Source organism: Colletotrichum destructivum, chromosome 8 (genome assembly GCF_034447905.1).
Source record: "Colletotrichum destructivum chromosome 8, complete sequence".
Classification (NCBI taxonomy): Eukaryota; Fungi; Ascomycota; class Sordariomycetes; order Glomerellales; family Glomerellaceae; genus Colletotrichum; species Colletotrichum destructivum.
Window position 1 is genome coordinate 416,260 of NC_085903.1, and position 14,795 is coordinate 431,054.

Genomic DNA, 14,795 nt, shown 5'->3' on the forward strand with positions numbered 1-14,795 from the left:
AGATCATGGCTTTTGCCCCTGTCCCTCGTCTTGTCTCGACTCATCTCAACGGCCACTTGTTCACCTAAGAATCGTGGTCAAGAGGAGCTGAAACCCAATGAGGCCGACTGGAGGGCCCCGGCCTTAGACCTCGAACCACACATATTGTGTCCTGCTCTAGGGTGGGTTCTCCCTAATTCTAACGGGCCGCATTCCAACGCCACGCTACAATCGCCCAATCCGCTCGCACTCCCCTGGCCTCCTCATCCACTTGATGTTGTGGCTTTTCACGAGAGCAAAAGACTCGCCAACTACTCACCGATCCAGAGGTAAAGGATCCGAAAGCCGCCCCTCATGCTGCGCCGCCGGTGAGCAGTTCGAGACGCCCGGTCCTGGCCAGCCAGTTCCAAGGCCTACGAAGGACTCAAACGATCACCACGGTAGCCTCGGGCGAGAAGAAACTCATGGCGGTTGAAAGGCAAACATCACGATTCGAGACCTCTCGGTGGTTCCCATGCCTGAAATACCTTGCCCCGAAAAGCCCAGGTGCATCAGCTACTCGCTCTTGTTGGCCCCTTGCATCCCACGTAATGACACTATGCACCTTTGACATCAAACCATGGCCCAGCACATCATGCTCAAAACAGTATATGGATATTTCGGAGCGGTAATCCCATGTTGTGATGATCAACCTCAATTTGACACCCATCGTCTTTGTGATCCGTAGTCGAGCCGACAGTATCTTGTGAACCCGGAAAGCATCGGACCCTAGAATTTCAAATCCAAAGTGAGCAGCCAACAATGGGCACACTTCTTTCATTAGTTTCATTAGAGGAGGCTGAAGTGTTTTTGAGTTTCCATTTCACCAAAGAAACCTCGTTTCTTGCAGAAACGCTCGTGGTTCAACGTGACCGAGCCCACTGTACTTCTCAAGTTCTAGTCAGAAAGAATACCGAACCAACCAGAGTATAACAAACCACACCCTCATGGCAGATCACGATGGAGCGCTTCGGGCCGCCAAGACAACCCATATTGACTGATCTTCGATGGAGGACCGTCTCACGGCCAGATCTCGCTTCAGGGACCCCCATTGGCAGCTGTTGTCACCTCCCCGCGTTCTTTGATACCCTTGGTGGACAGCCATAGAGTACAGAGGCTCCTTGCAGCTTACGCGGAAGTCGATCGGTGGCTTCAAAGTTCCCGATGCGGTCCATGAGTTGTGTGGTGCTGTAATATACCATGGGCACTCCCGTCCCACACGCACACCAATGCCAAAAGGACGAGCATGTGGGACAAAAAGCCTGCCGCTACCTGGTTCGCCCAGAAAACACGACACTTACCAGCTTGTGCCTTTCCAAAGATTGCAATATACTATCAGGACACCATAGCTCAGCGTTTACTCTTGATAACCGAGTGGCCTGGGAAAGGGGCAAACCAACCGGCCGACAAGCAGGCGACTAGACTTTCGGGTCTGCATCCAGGCCTGCCTATATTGCATGCATGACTACCGCCAACGAGGTAAACGTCCAACATAGGCGAGCAGAGCATTGGAGAAGGTATCAACAAACCACGCCTCCCAGATTAAATAGGTCTCCTCTCGGCCAGCGTTCCGACACCCCCAACCCCCAAAGCGGATTCAAAGGCCACTCGCGGCACAGCGTTCCGCCAACCATCAGTCCAAATGGGTTGTCGGGGTAAGACCTGGGCCTCATTTGGACCCCGAATCCTGCAACTCAAGCTCGCACCAGGCGGAGCTAACGGATCATCTTTCCTGAATGGAGACCGGGGTGTCACCTTCCAGCCCTCCCGACATGACAGAGTGGAACGATCCGCGGCTCTGGAACCGAGCCCTCGTAGCTGCAGCACCATGCGAGTTCCTGTGCCCCAGGAATTCTGAGCATCCTATCCTCCTAGTGAGATTTGGCGCTGATTGAGTGGCTTGTCTACGTCTCCTTGATATGTACGGATGCCGGGCCATGTTGGTGGCGGCTGGGGTATATGATCATCACGTGCGCGTCTACGACGAGACGAGGCTTACAGGTTTACCGTTTGTGCCAGTTTGTCTTCTTGAAAAATGTTTTCTCTCGGCAATCCTCACCCCAGAATCCTTCAACCTCCCTTCCTGCCGTTGTCTACTTTCCCCCCGGCGTGACCGTATACCCCATCACGTGCCCGCGAGACTAGGTATCCTGTCTCACGTCAAAGGCGAAACGAGAAACATGCTGCCATATTCTGACTATCCTAGCGTTGCCGTATGCCGCGGTGACTCTTGGTGGTGTTGGGAGGGGTCGGGTTCTTCGAGGTCGCCGAGCACACCGGAGTCTGGGTCTCTTGGCTCTCTCGGGGTGGCGTCGCTTGTCTTCCGTTAGGGTCGTATTCCTTTTGCGGGCAGAGATGTTTATTTCTGGAAATGACTCCCGAATCCTAATCCTACCACTGTCTTCCCAACACCCAACAGCTTGTCATGATCCCTGGCTGCTTCAATCGAAATCCTCCAGGCTATCGCATCGTCCTACACCCAGTCTTGTCAGACCTCATGTCAGTTCTAAACAGATCCACTTACTCAAAGACGATGTCTGTCCAGCCAGATCCTTGTCTTCAACGCGAAAGGTTTTGTGGGCTCAGACAGTTCTTCCAACGAAACAGAACTTTTGACGATGATGGGGCGCTTGTAACCTGACCTATTCTCTCGGATTCCCCTCTTGATATTTCATCGCTGCTGCCTCTGCGGAGGAACCTTCATGGCGGTGCTCTGGTTCAAAGCAAAACTTCCTTGCTCTTTAAACCACATTTTGGTAGCCCCCAGCTGACCTTGTGTTGTTATCTGTCCAGATTTTCGACATCATATCCCCAAATCCTTCGAACCACCCACTGAAGATTGTCTTCGGATCGGACAATGCGATATCGACGAGTGTAGATCCACAAATGTCCGTGTTTTGCGCGTCATGTGCGACCTTGACGCAGGGGGAACAGGTGTCAGTCAAGCCAATTTGTTCCTCAGCGCTGCGTCTCTTCTCGTCTCTGCCGCCTCGCTGGGTCCTCGAGGCTATCGCTTTCATCGAATCGATATGAGCCGTGATCAATGGGGCGGGGACCTGATATCAAGCAAGCGACTCGTTCAATGACTTCCTTATGACATGAACTTATCAATCTTGCCTCGCTAGGCGGCCGCCCTTTTGCTATCTGAGCGGCTTGAATGAACGACCCTAAATCTTCAACAGGTACCGCTCAACACCACTGCAGCAAAAACTTTTGCAATACCGGGTATGGCAGTCTTACAAGAAATGAGAACATTGTCTCTTATAACATGCTGCTGAATAGGAAATTTTGCTGCAGCATACCCGTGTTGCCTCCAAAACTGACTCCCTCTGGCTCTGCTCTACGGTTGGTGTTGGCAGAAATCATAGGTTGGGTAATCGATCGATTTGGTGATAACCTCACTTTTGGGTATTATCCTTGCTATGAAGAAAGGAATAGGAAAAGGTCAAGGGCCCCTGTGCCCGACCTTAACCGCGATGTTTTCCATTATCTCCGAGCTCCGCATGAGTCCAGAGTTTGCCTTACGACGTCTTCCCTATGTTTTCCTCCACGTAGCCACTACTCAATATTTCAGGTCACGCTTCTCTTTTCTGTGTGATGACTACCTTCTAAGCTGGTATAAAATGCCACTGGACTAAGGGAAATACCAAGGGAACGACAGTTCCATGCATCCTCATGAAATGTGCACCGTAACATTTGTGATTGTATTTGATTTCTTAGTTTGAGTGTTGTTGCAGGGTATAGACATATAAGGCGTCAATTGCTGCTACGCAATTAACGGCGTCGTTTTTGCTACAAGTGTTATATGGACAAACTATAAGAAGAAAAGAGAACGTACAAGGAAAGCATAGAACAGTTGACGAGCAAATCCTAACTGTTCAACCCATCATATCCACCTCAAGTTGCCACAAGTAAGCTTTCTAGTCGAGCCATCTAAAAGAAGCATTTTTCAGCGAGCAATTTCCAGTGACCGTCTCTCAAAAGTCTAACCCAAGAAAAATGAGCGTTGTTTGGTTCTCTCAGTTCCAAGTCAGGGACTGACCCTCGGAGCGCGCCCCCCTTGCGAGGGTGATGGTGTAACAGCAAACTTCGTCAGTCACTCGCGTCGACACGACTCGAGGGTGCATGTGCATGAAAGTGCCACCGATATTGATAGTATCAGTAATCGGAAAATTCTTCAACAACTCGAGAGTTCATCAATGGATGCGCAAATGTCAAAATCGTCCTAGACGATGCGTCGATTACGCCGAAGCCAACCACTGGTAGAGACTTTCGCGTTGATTGTTCCCTAAGAGAGGGTACGAACACGTGATTTGAATATCCTCCGATCCTACTTTACACGTGTAGGGTCTATCATAACTGGGAAAGGTAGTAAATAAACTCCGTCTAGCATTCTTGCTCCTCTGCTGTGAACAAGCGAAGAGACTAGTTCCCATGAGAGCTTCGGCGAGTCATGGTCCTCAAAGGCTCCTTTTTTCATGGTCTGTGCTACCGCATACTGAGTAGTCTTCTCCTTAGTTTGAGGACGAACCACGCCAAATATCAGTCGTGGTTAAGTTGTACGGTTATAGCGAGGCGATCAAAGTCAGATCTTCTGATGACGTGGTATTCCATACAGACTTTGTGGAAGGTTTGCGCGTTTGGAATGTCCTCGACGGGATGCCCAAACGATTCCAAGCAAGGGATCAAGGACCAATGAAGTAGTTACTGCCCGAGCCATCCTTCTATGGGAGTAGTCATGAAATCTGAGGTGGCCAAAACCTTGATTCATTCGTCTGAACGAGGGCCGACGACAACGGATTCAGCCGAGGATTTGTCTGACGTCTTTGCGAATATTAACTTTCGATTCTGGAGAGGAAAAACAAGAAACGAAACGCCGAGACAAACTGTGCGCACCAAGACAGGTAGTGAGCGACGATCCTTCACACATGACGGCTAAGGTAAACCCAGTCAGGCTTGAAATGAATGAAAAAAAGCCCAGAGTGGCGTGTCTCAACTTCTTCTCGCGTTCTCGGGATAGCGTTCCGCTGCTTTTTTGCAAAAACGTTCCCTCCCGATGCTTCATGGCTGTCATCTCCACGGCTAATACGCCCCTTCTTTTTTTTTGGAGGGCGGGTCCGTCTTTGAAAGGGGCGAACAGCCCAAAGACAACCATACTAGAATAAGAACAAATACCCCTCACCGCCGTCATGGCGCCAAATAAGCTCCCTCAATAGGATCAGGAAGCGGCCTGCGAGCTTGCGTCTGTGGCCACTCCCGAGAGCGTTCGCTTTTACAAGCTACTAGATGAGGAGGAGACTCGGAACAATGCGTATGTGCGCTGCACTTGTCAACCGTCAGATCTTTGAACCCAAGGGATGACCATGTCACTCGAGACACAAAACGGGGCGGGATCCCGTTGCAAATACGATCCAGTCGCATGTAGGCGACTCACATTCGGGAATCCAAACATCAATCAGCTCAGTAAACCACTTCACTTGTGTGCACAGACTCGGAGTCTCAGGGGAGTCCATGCCCTTTCATTCCGGCCCCCTTGCAAGGCGCGACAACTCTGTTGTTAGCGCCAACTCTGAATGGCTAGTCGCCGGTGCGTCCGCACGTCCGGTCGACGATACCTGCGTGACTGAATCCGGGGATCCGGGGAGGGGGGAGGGGCGTAGTTGAGATTGGTGGCTGTTTGTTTCATCCAAGATCTGGGCTCGTGCGAAAACCCCCCCCTGTTTCCTTGGTGTTATGTCCATGGCCTCGAGCCTGTTCTCGTGAGCTTCCAAGAAAGACATCATGAACTGGTTCTTTGTCTCGGATCCACCACCTGGCAATACGACTTCCCGTCAAACGTGTGAAAGCAAACCCTTTTAACAGCGCGATCTCAAGGTAGCCAGCTTACCGGCCGTTTGGACGACGTCGATCCCCAGTCGCGGTCCCAAAGGGCGAGGGGAGGGGAGGCGCCCGGCGGCGATGGAGCCAGAAATATCACCATCGGAAGATGACGCGCCCATGTCGACCTCGGAGGCCTTGTCCGTGGACCCGAACGAGACACGGCAGCCTCTCATTATTGGCGTGACGCTGACGGCGCTGCTACTGTCGACCATCGCGACATTGCTGAGGGTGTATGTCCGCGCCTTGCGGTTGAGGAGTTGGGGCTGGGATGATTCGGCGTTGTTGGCATCATATGTAGGGCCCTTCCTGACAGGGGAGATGAACTGATCTATCCAGTCGCTGACAACGGGCTTTGGTTCAGACTCTTGTCCTCACAGTGGGCATACTGATGCTCGTCAGTAAGTAGCAGTTCTCTCACTGCCGGTAGGCTTGGACTTACGCGTTGGACGCTGCAGATACCGAATTCGGTGACGGGCTGCACCAAGCAACACTCCCGCGAGAAAAGTTCTTTAAGTCTCAAGAGGTGAGTTAATCCCGTCGTTGTTCTGCCGCAAGACGAATGTTTATTGACCCAAAGCGCAGGTCTCCATCGCAGCTGTCGCGGTTTACCAGGCCGTAAGCAGCCCATGGCCTAACTCTTGTGCTGTTTTTCTTTTTTGACAACGGGCGCTGACATCCCCCCAAAAAAGGCTTTCTCTTTGATCAAGGCCACGTTCCTGCTACAGTACCGACGAGTGTTCCCGTTACCTGCCTTCCAGAAACTTTGTGACGTCTTCCTTCTCTTCATCATCGCCTTCGGGATCTCGCAGGTGGTGTCGATATGTCTCGCCTGTATACCCCTGCGGAGCCTCTGGGACCTTACCGTTCCCGGGCGATGCATCGCCCTCCTGGACTGGTGGCTCATCGGTTCCTCTATCAGCCTGGTGACCGATGTGGCCATCTTCGTGATGCCCATACCGTTGTTACGGACCGTGCCGCTGCCGTTGAAACAGAAGATCGTGTTGATGGCCACGTTTGGCCTCGGGTTCTTGTCAGATCCCCCCTCCTCAACAGTTTGATCTTGACATCTGTTTGCTGACCCTGAGCCACAGCACCTGCGCAATATCCGTCGTGCGCATTACGACGCTGAAGCAGGCGTCGACATCGGACGACAGAACGTACGACAGTGTCATCGCCGGTATATGGTCTATAACTGAGCTTAGCTGTGGCATCATCTGTGTGTGTGTCCCAACACTGCGTCCTCTGATCGGCGGACAGAAGTCGAGGGTTAGGCCACCAACATGGCTTCGACCAAACATCGACCAGAGCACCGACACAGAGCTTCATACCCAGTCAGGCGGGAGCATCTCGAGTCAAAAGAGACGGTCGCGAGTCATTTCGACACCGCAGGAGAGAGAGGAACAGTATGACCCGGAGACGGCGGGAAGCTTTAGCCCTCGACCTCGGCCCCGACCTCGGATAGACCTGAGCAACGTCCCGGATCTGCTACCTCCCCCCGCGGTGAGCGTGGCGCACTATGAAGGCTCTCTGTTTGATGACTCGCCGGGGAAGGACACGATGGTGCCCCTGGCTAGGATCGATACGGAGGAGGGCGTCGAGTTCTTGAATATTGACGGGCCGGAGGCGGAGCTGCCGACGCCGCTCAAGCCTCCACCTAGGCGGCACACCGACAGGACACCCACCCCGGACGACGACGGATACTTCAGTGCGGTCGTTTGGGATGCGTCGGGTCACCCAAGACTGGCGGGCTGATCCCGTTCCGACTGACAGACGGCTTGAATCGCAAACGAAGACGAATTTAACTGAATCGGCATACGGACGAGCGACGGAGTGGGGACCTATGGGAGGTCATGAGCTGATGGAAATCGGCGCAAGGGGCTTCTCGCATTCGTCCTCCGAAATACATGAATGACGAGGCATCCGAAAAGAATGTCTTTCGAATCTCGTCTCTCTACAATAAGTATGACAGTCAGTTGTGAGCTTCCTCGGCAACAGGTTGGTAAGGGAGGAGGCGAAACATAAGAGGAACAACGGACCGGCAATCCACAAACCACAGACTTCTATTTGGTTTGTAAAATGGTAACCAGACTAAGACAATAGTTTGGGGGTTCAAAAGGGGGGGTGGAATGCGAATACCCCGATCGGCAGGCCGGAAGGAAATCTGTCCTCCGCCAACATGACTTCGAGTAAAGCGCACATGAGATAGACAAACGCAGTAAGCGATACCTGTAGAACGAGGAAATGGACATCGTTATGCAGGCCCAGCGTTGAGTCGGAGATGAAAAGAGAAGAGTTAAACCACCAGTCAACGGAGAGACAAAAGCCATGAGTGTCTGGTGTCTGATGTTGTGAAGAAAAAAGGAAACCCACACACAAGAGACGAGAGTGCGGATTGATCAGCAACCCATCAAACCAACTTCTCAAACCCGAAGCAACGTGGTTTGAAAAGAGAAACCGAGTCTCAAGTGGATGGATGACTCGCCGCGACGGTAGTCCTGCACCTCGCATTTCGGTTCCAGGCGCTCTCCACCTCGCGGGCAAGGCGCATTCCAGAATGGCGCCAGAGGCAGACTTGGTCAGGGCCCGTATATGTAACATGGGCAAAAGGAATTGCCCGAGAACCCGCTGCCAGGGCACTGTTCACCGGGTGTGTCAAAGTGCCAATCAACTCGGAGGCCCTATCAAGCTCTGCCGCGCCTTTACCAAGACGGGAGGGACGGGAGATTACGGCAGAACAACGACCGTCAACTCAAGAGGTTGAAGGGGGACAAGGATAACTCTATACGGTGGATACGCGTATGCTTAGAACATTAGTGCTGTTGTTAGTGGCCCCCCATTGTTGTATGGAAGAGAGTGAGTGTGGCTTTGGCTTGCTGGTCCAGTGGGAAACCGAGACCGAGAGAGGCTGTGCGCTCGCTCTGCTCGTGTTCCCAGCCAACTAAGCCTGTGGACTGGATTAATTTGCACAGGCACACACACACAAGTCAGATAACGCTTCCCCCTTAAACCCCCCAGAACCGAGACCGAGGGGTGAGATATCACAATTCTCAATACCGGTCCCGCGAACTTGCGGCTGTGTCTGCCTGCGCCAGGCCGGCACTATGGGGTATCAAGTTTTTGAAAAACCTCTTCAGCATACGGGCTATACGCGGGGAGTGTGAAACATGCAGTGGTGCAATGCGGCATCTTCGTATATAGATTGGGTTGGTTCCGGTCATTGTTTGGCGTCTCTCAGTCTCGCATTCAATACAACGAGCACGATCAGTCGAATCAACCATCTTCATCATCCTCTTCCTCTTTCTGTTGGGCCTTGAGTGTCATCCAAGATTCCCATTGCCGAGAAAGTCCATCACCGAGATTCCGTCCACTCAACACACAATCAATTCCTCGATAGCAACCCCCTTTCAGAACATCACAATGGGCCTTTTCAGCACGAAACTCAAGTTCCCCATCCACATGGTCCAGATCGCCTTGGCGCTGGCAGCCATCGGCGTCACAGTAGTCCGCATGTTCCTCCCCAATGCCCCCAGGGGTAGATCCGGAACCATGGCGTTGGGAATGGTAAGTTCTTTCTCCCACTCTCTTCGACCTCAAAACTCAAAAGCCGGAGCAACCGACTAACAAGGATTCCTCTCCCAACCGCAGGGCGCGAAATCACTCATCATCATCCTCTACCAAATCCTCACCGAACACGTCTCGTCGCTCAAGCGCTGGGCCAGCCTCAAGGCAAACCTCATTCTCAACGCCCTCGAGATCGTCTTCTGGGCCGCCGTTGCCTACATGTCGATCCAGTCCAACACGCAGGGGCAGTGCATCGGCACAACCTGCGTCCTCGGCTGGGTCGTCGTCGTCGTCGGCATCCTCCTCAGCATCATCGCCGCCTGGGCCACCGCCATCTCCTGGCTCGACTTCCGCTACTTCAAGGCCAACGGCGTCACCCGCGGCTCCCTCCGCCAACAACAGCTGCCCCTTCACAGCCGCAACAACAGTGCTCAGAGCCAGATCTCCGAGACCATTGAGGTCCAGGAGCAGAACAAGCTCGTCCCGCAACCCGCCGTGGCGCCGGTGCACCTGAGCGTCAGCGGCCACCAAAGGCGCGAGCAGGATTATAACAACCAGTACGCGCAGCAGTACGCTCAGCAGTACGCTCAGCAGTACCAGCAGCAATACCAGCAGCAAAACCAGCAGTACCAACAGCAGCAGTACAACAACCAGTACCACAATCAATACCACAACCAGTACCACAACCAGAACCCGTACCAACAACGGGCATAGAAGGGTTGCCAGGAGCCAGCATCGCGGGAGGGACGGGATACACGGGAAAGAGCAAGGGTTTCATTTGTTTATAAGCGAGCACGGCGCAAAAGCCAGTGGAGATTCATCATACAGCGAACATGGGAAGGCGTTTGACGTAGGTGGAATATCACAGGGAAACCAGCCAGAGTACCTGGATCTTTTTTGTAAAAAAAACTACGTATGTTGGGTGGCTCCCCTGTAAAGGCGGGAAGGTTAGAAACTCGGTAGAGCTGACTCCGACTAGAGGAGTTCTTTCAAGAAGAAAGCATAACGCTTTGAATACAGAGATCTGAAAGAAAACCACACAGTTGGATGTAACAGGAAAAAATGAGAGGCGGGCCATAAAATGACGAGAAAACGAAATCAGTGCGAAGAAGGACAGTTGGGAGTTGAAAAGTCGAGGATGCCCATCGCCCGTCTGAAGCCTACCTCGTCCGCTTGCGGAGCTTCCCGAACACAAAGTCCGAGATCTTCTTGCTGCCAAGAGGCAAAGCGGACGACATGGTACAGGAGCCGTTGCTATCTCTCCTGCCGCGAGACTTGCGACTCGAACAGTAAGACCGGCGGTCCGACGACCTGCGCCGAGAATACCGATCCGCCATTACCTTCCTGGTCTCCGCCCTCGTCAGATTGGGCCCCTCTCGCAGACGTTGATGATATCTTGCATCTGACCCCGCAGAGGACCGACTGTGTCCCCGTGATCCGGGGTTGTCTCGCTGCGGCACGGAGCGACTCGGCTCAGCCGACGTCGCCGCTTCCGTCTGGTGGACTCCCTCAGCATCGCCCACCCGGAGGCCAGCATCGCAAAACAGCCCCGCAAGTTTGGGATACGCAGCCGTGAAGTCGAACCAGAACAGCGGTTCCCTAACCGCAGGAACTCGCTCTGCCGAAAGCCGCTGTTCTGGACGACCATCTTTGCAGATCTGCTCCAGAAGCCACATCAAGTCACCTGCTAAAGTGTCCAAACGGCCGCTGTCCTCAAAGAGACAGCCGTCGCGCAGATACGCCACGGCAACCTGGTTTACCAGTGCCGGCATCGTCAAGACCCTCGTCCGCGTCCCGTCGCGGCCGAAGCAGAAACTGACCGCGGATAGTGTCTCGAAAGTGCCATCGCAGGTGATCGGCGTGATCTCCACCGTCCAGACCTCTCCATCCATGTCGGTGACGCCGATGGTATTCGAGATGCCGGGGTATGTCAGCATACCACTAGTGGCAGCGGCCCAGGACTTAATGACCTCCTGGGCGTAGGCCGGACACACGATGCTGACGTGGGTGCAAAGGTGGGCTGTGTTGCCGTACGCCAGCATGGCCGCAGTGCCGTAGACGGCGTACTGAACGTGGGAGAAGGTCTGGCCGATGCGGTGAAGGATTTCGTAGGTTGATGCCGGGGTCATCCGGGATTGATCGGCCGGGTCTGGCCGTTGGCTTGATCGCGGCTGGGGCCGAGCGTCCGCATCGTCTGTGTAGCTGAAATGAGAGTCGCTGGCCCACAAGTCCGGGCTCTCCAGTTCATCGGACAGCAAATGGCGTCGATCACAGCCATCTGATGAAATTGGGGAAGCGAGGGGGCTCATGATCTTGACACGGCGGCGAGTATGTCTGAATGGCTGTTTTAAGGCCTCCAACAATCCAAGTCTCTTGGGATTTCTGGAATTTCGGGTCATAAACAACACCGGCGGAGCGGGTGTGTTGTGAAGTTGAAAGTGGTAAAGTCCTGCAGTTGATGTTGAACGCCGATTATTGGGTTTCGGAGACTTGATATCTGAGAAGGACGGAAAGCAAAATAAAGAACGCCAACGAGAACCTGTAGAAGTAGAAGTCATGCCGTAGAACGGTGCGGGATTGGCAGCACCGAGACTGTTGTTCTTAGCGAGCCTGGAGCTATATAGTTCAGGATGTTGCGGCCTTGATATCGTGTCAATTGAGTCTTGATTCAATGATGTCGAAGCCGGTCGTTAAATAGTTGACGAGCCGAGGATGGCTCGCTATCTCGAGACTTGACAAGCACAGTCGATGTCCTGGAACAGCGGAGATGGACGTGTCTTTCTAGCCAGTTCTCGTGTTTTTGTCAGCGGAACAGCCCAAATCAACAACAGTGCACGTTGGCTTTGAACACTCGGGGCCTAGCCTGGTGGATGCTACCAAAGGCCACAAAGACACCTGCCTGCAGCATTGTGTTGCGGCTCAATGGCAGCAATGACGGCGGTTCCGCTCCACATGCACGCGGAGTTGAAACAAGCCAGAGCCAAAGAACCAGAACAGTCTCGTTCATGCCATGGTGTTGAGTTCATAGTCGTCTTATGCCTGGCGGGGATCTCTAGATGTTGCGTTCCCAACCACCCAAACGCCTAATCGTACAGTGCTGGCAAAGTCCTGGTATCCCGCCTGTAGACCGTCCCTGAATCATGGCCTTTTCCCGGTTACAATTCTTCCTCTACCTCCATCGCATCGCCGCTTGACTTGTCCTTGGCACCCGCTGGTGCGTCCTTCTTGGGCATCGTCGCCTCCTTGTCGATCATCTGTCTCGAGACGGAGACGATGTTGTCCTCAATCAGCTGCTGACCGACGTCCTCCAAGTGCTTCTTGGGGTCGAGCTTGCCGACGTAGCGGGTCTTAAGCTGGTCCTTGGTCAATTCCGTCTCCTCCTTGACACGCTTCTCGTAGCCCTCGGCCAGGCTGACAAGGCTCTCCAGGCGCTCCTTGTTGCAGTTGGCCTCGTGCCGGAAGTCATTCATCTCGAGGGCCTCGGTCCAGACGTGCTTGTGCAGGTTCATCAACATGTTCTCCTCGAGCGCCGTCTTGCGGTAGTTGATGCCGATGGAGTAGTAGTGTCTGTTCAGGCCGTGGATCAAGGCCTGGATCGAGGGCTTGTTCAGGTGACCCAGGTTACTCGTGCTTTGCCTAGGCTCTTGACCGAGCATAAGCGACTGAGGGTTGATGAGGCGGAAGGCGTCAATGACAACCTTGCCCTTGACGGACTGGATGGGGTCGACGACGACAGCAACGGCGCGAGGGGTCAGCTGCTCGAAGGACTGTTGGGTGTTGATATCGACGGAGGACAGCCAGCAGCCGAAACCAGGATGGGAGTGATACCAGCCAACGACGGCTTCGGGTCTGTTCAAGTGGTGTTTGTCAGCGTATGCGACGCCGCGAGGATGGCGTGGAGGGGGGAGGGATGTCCCAAGACTCACCTTCCTGTCTGTCTCAACATGTCCATCATCTTCATCTGGAACACAGGGTCGACGGCCTCTACACTAACACCGGTACCGCTCTGAGGCATAGCAAAAACATCCGTCACGCGCACCGTAAAGTCGTCGACAAACTCTCCCAGCATCAGGCCCATGACTTCCATAGGGACACCGGCACGGCCGTGTCGCAGCATCTTGAGGAGGGCAAGAGAGGATATGTACACCGTCTCGGAGTTATCGATGAGCTGTGTGTTGTCCTGGTGCTACATGTCAGCGTGCGGTCGCGAACCGGTCGGGCATCGGAGCTGGCGAGGCAGCTTGCCAAGGTGGGATGGACGCCCTTACCGTTCCGGGTTGGCTGCCCAGGCCGCCGAGGCCCTGGGACTGGAGCATGTTCCTGAAACGCTCCATTGTGAGGATATAGTGTGGTTTTTGGGAATCGGGATATGCGGCGGTAAATCTGGGTGGAAGTGGGTGTTGCGCGATGAGGTTGTTCGAAGAGCAATTGGAGGGGGCGGATCGAGGCGATGGAGACGGATGGAAGTAGCTGGGTTGAGAGTTGTTGACGACAGCTCTAAGCAGCCTGGCGAAAAAGGACCCGGCGGAGCTAGCCTGGTCCGGTACGTACCGCTCCTAGCTGACAAACAGTCACGTGTCGCAATTGCGTTCACTGAGGATGCAGCGTGGGAAAGAGCAGCTGTTTCAATTTCAATTATTATTTCCCTCTTATATAAGACTCAGAATAAGCACTTTCTCCAATAGGTTTTCAATGAGAATTGTTTCTCTTGTTGCCTAGGTGCAATCAGTAGACGCGGTAATCCCAGCTGTTTGGGATGGAGAGATTGAGCAGGTCAAGCCACACATGTACCGGATTCAGCCTAGCTAAGCCACCAGCCACTTGCCGCCCTTACCCTCGCCGCCGCATCCGATGCCGCCTCAGACTCGTCGATGTGATAGTTAGTGCATACCTTAAGCAGGCAATTTCATGGTTGTTTTTGATGGTAGTAGTGCTGTTTCTCAAGCTTTAGGATACCGAGATCTTTTCATTAGTAGAAAACAAAAATTTGAACGCTGATAATCCTACTTACTTTTCATCGCATTCTACTCCGTTCTTATTAAAGGCATTGCATGGCGTCAAGATCGCGATGATGTAGCGCCCCTCTAAGCCGGACCTGCGTCGACCCTGTCTGGAGCAGCCCCATATCTCGCTGCCGAATCAAACAACACTGTTGACCGGATCATCTATGCAGCCGATCCTTGCCTTCACCCGACAGCTTTCTCTCATTGGTCAACAATCTTCCATCAGCCTCTTCCCCCTGTCCGGCCCTCCGCAATTCCATTGGCCAGCCATTTTCCATCCACGCAGCCTTGGGAAATCTGGGGCCGAGCCGATCAGAGCTCCCACGCGCCGCG

The 14,795-nt window shown here is 53.5% G+C and overlaps 4 protein-coding genes across 4 annotated transcripts; 2 read left to right on the top strand and 2 right to left on the bottom strand.

Moving 5' to 3' along the window:
• Positions 1–5,976: 5,976 nt before the first annotated feature.
• CDEST_11975 (uncharacterized protein) lies at positions 5,977–8,127 on the top strand (the record flags this gene model as incomplete). Its single annotated transcript, XM_062928131.1, has 6 exons — positions 5,977–6,192; positions 6,260–6,296; positions 6,354–6,421; positions 6,481–6,513; positions 6,588–6,928; positions 6,990–8,127. 6 exons carry the CDS (start codon positions 5,977–5,979, stop codon positions 7,648–7,650), a joined length of 1,356 nt encoding a protein of 451 aa, XP_062784182.1. The 3' UTR covers positions 7,651–8,127.
• Positions 8,128–9,315: 1,188 nt separating this feature from the next.
• CDEST_11976 (uncharacterized protein) lies at positions 9,316–10,173 on the top strand (the record flags this gene model as incomplete). Its single annotated transcript, XM_062928132.1, has 2 exons — positions 9,316–9,459; positions 9,544–10,173. 2 exons carry the CDS (start codon positions 9,316–9,318, stop codon positions 10,171–10,173), a joined length of 774 nt encoding a protein of 257 aa, XP_062784183.1.
• A 446-nt stretch (positions 10,174–10,619) lies between these two features.
• CDEST_11977 (uncharacterized protein) lies at positions 10,620–11,768 on the bottom strand (the record flags this gene model as incomplete). Its single annotated transcript, XM_062928133.1, has 1 exon — positions 10,620–11,768. The coding sequence occupies one exon, from the start codon at positions 11,766–11,768 to the stop codon at positions 10,620–10,622; it is 1,149 nt and encodes a 382-aa protein (XP_062784184.1).
• A 704-nt stretch (positions 11,769–12,472) lies between these two features.
• Positions 12,473–13,945, bottom strand: CDEST_11978 (Putative MPN domain-containing protein). Its single transcript, XM_062928134.1, has 3 exons — positions 13,728–13,945; positions 13,386–13,639; positions 12,473–13,308 (listed from the first exon to the last, which is right to left on the bottom strand). Exons 1-3 carry the CDS (start codon positions 13,791–13,793, stop codon positions 12,615–12,617), a joined length of 1,014 nt encoding a protein of 337 aa, XP_062784185.1. The 5' UTR covers positions 13,794–13,945; the 3' UTR covers positions 12,473–12,614.
• Between the last annotated feature and the right edge of the window lie 850 nt (positions 13,946–14,795).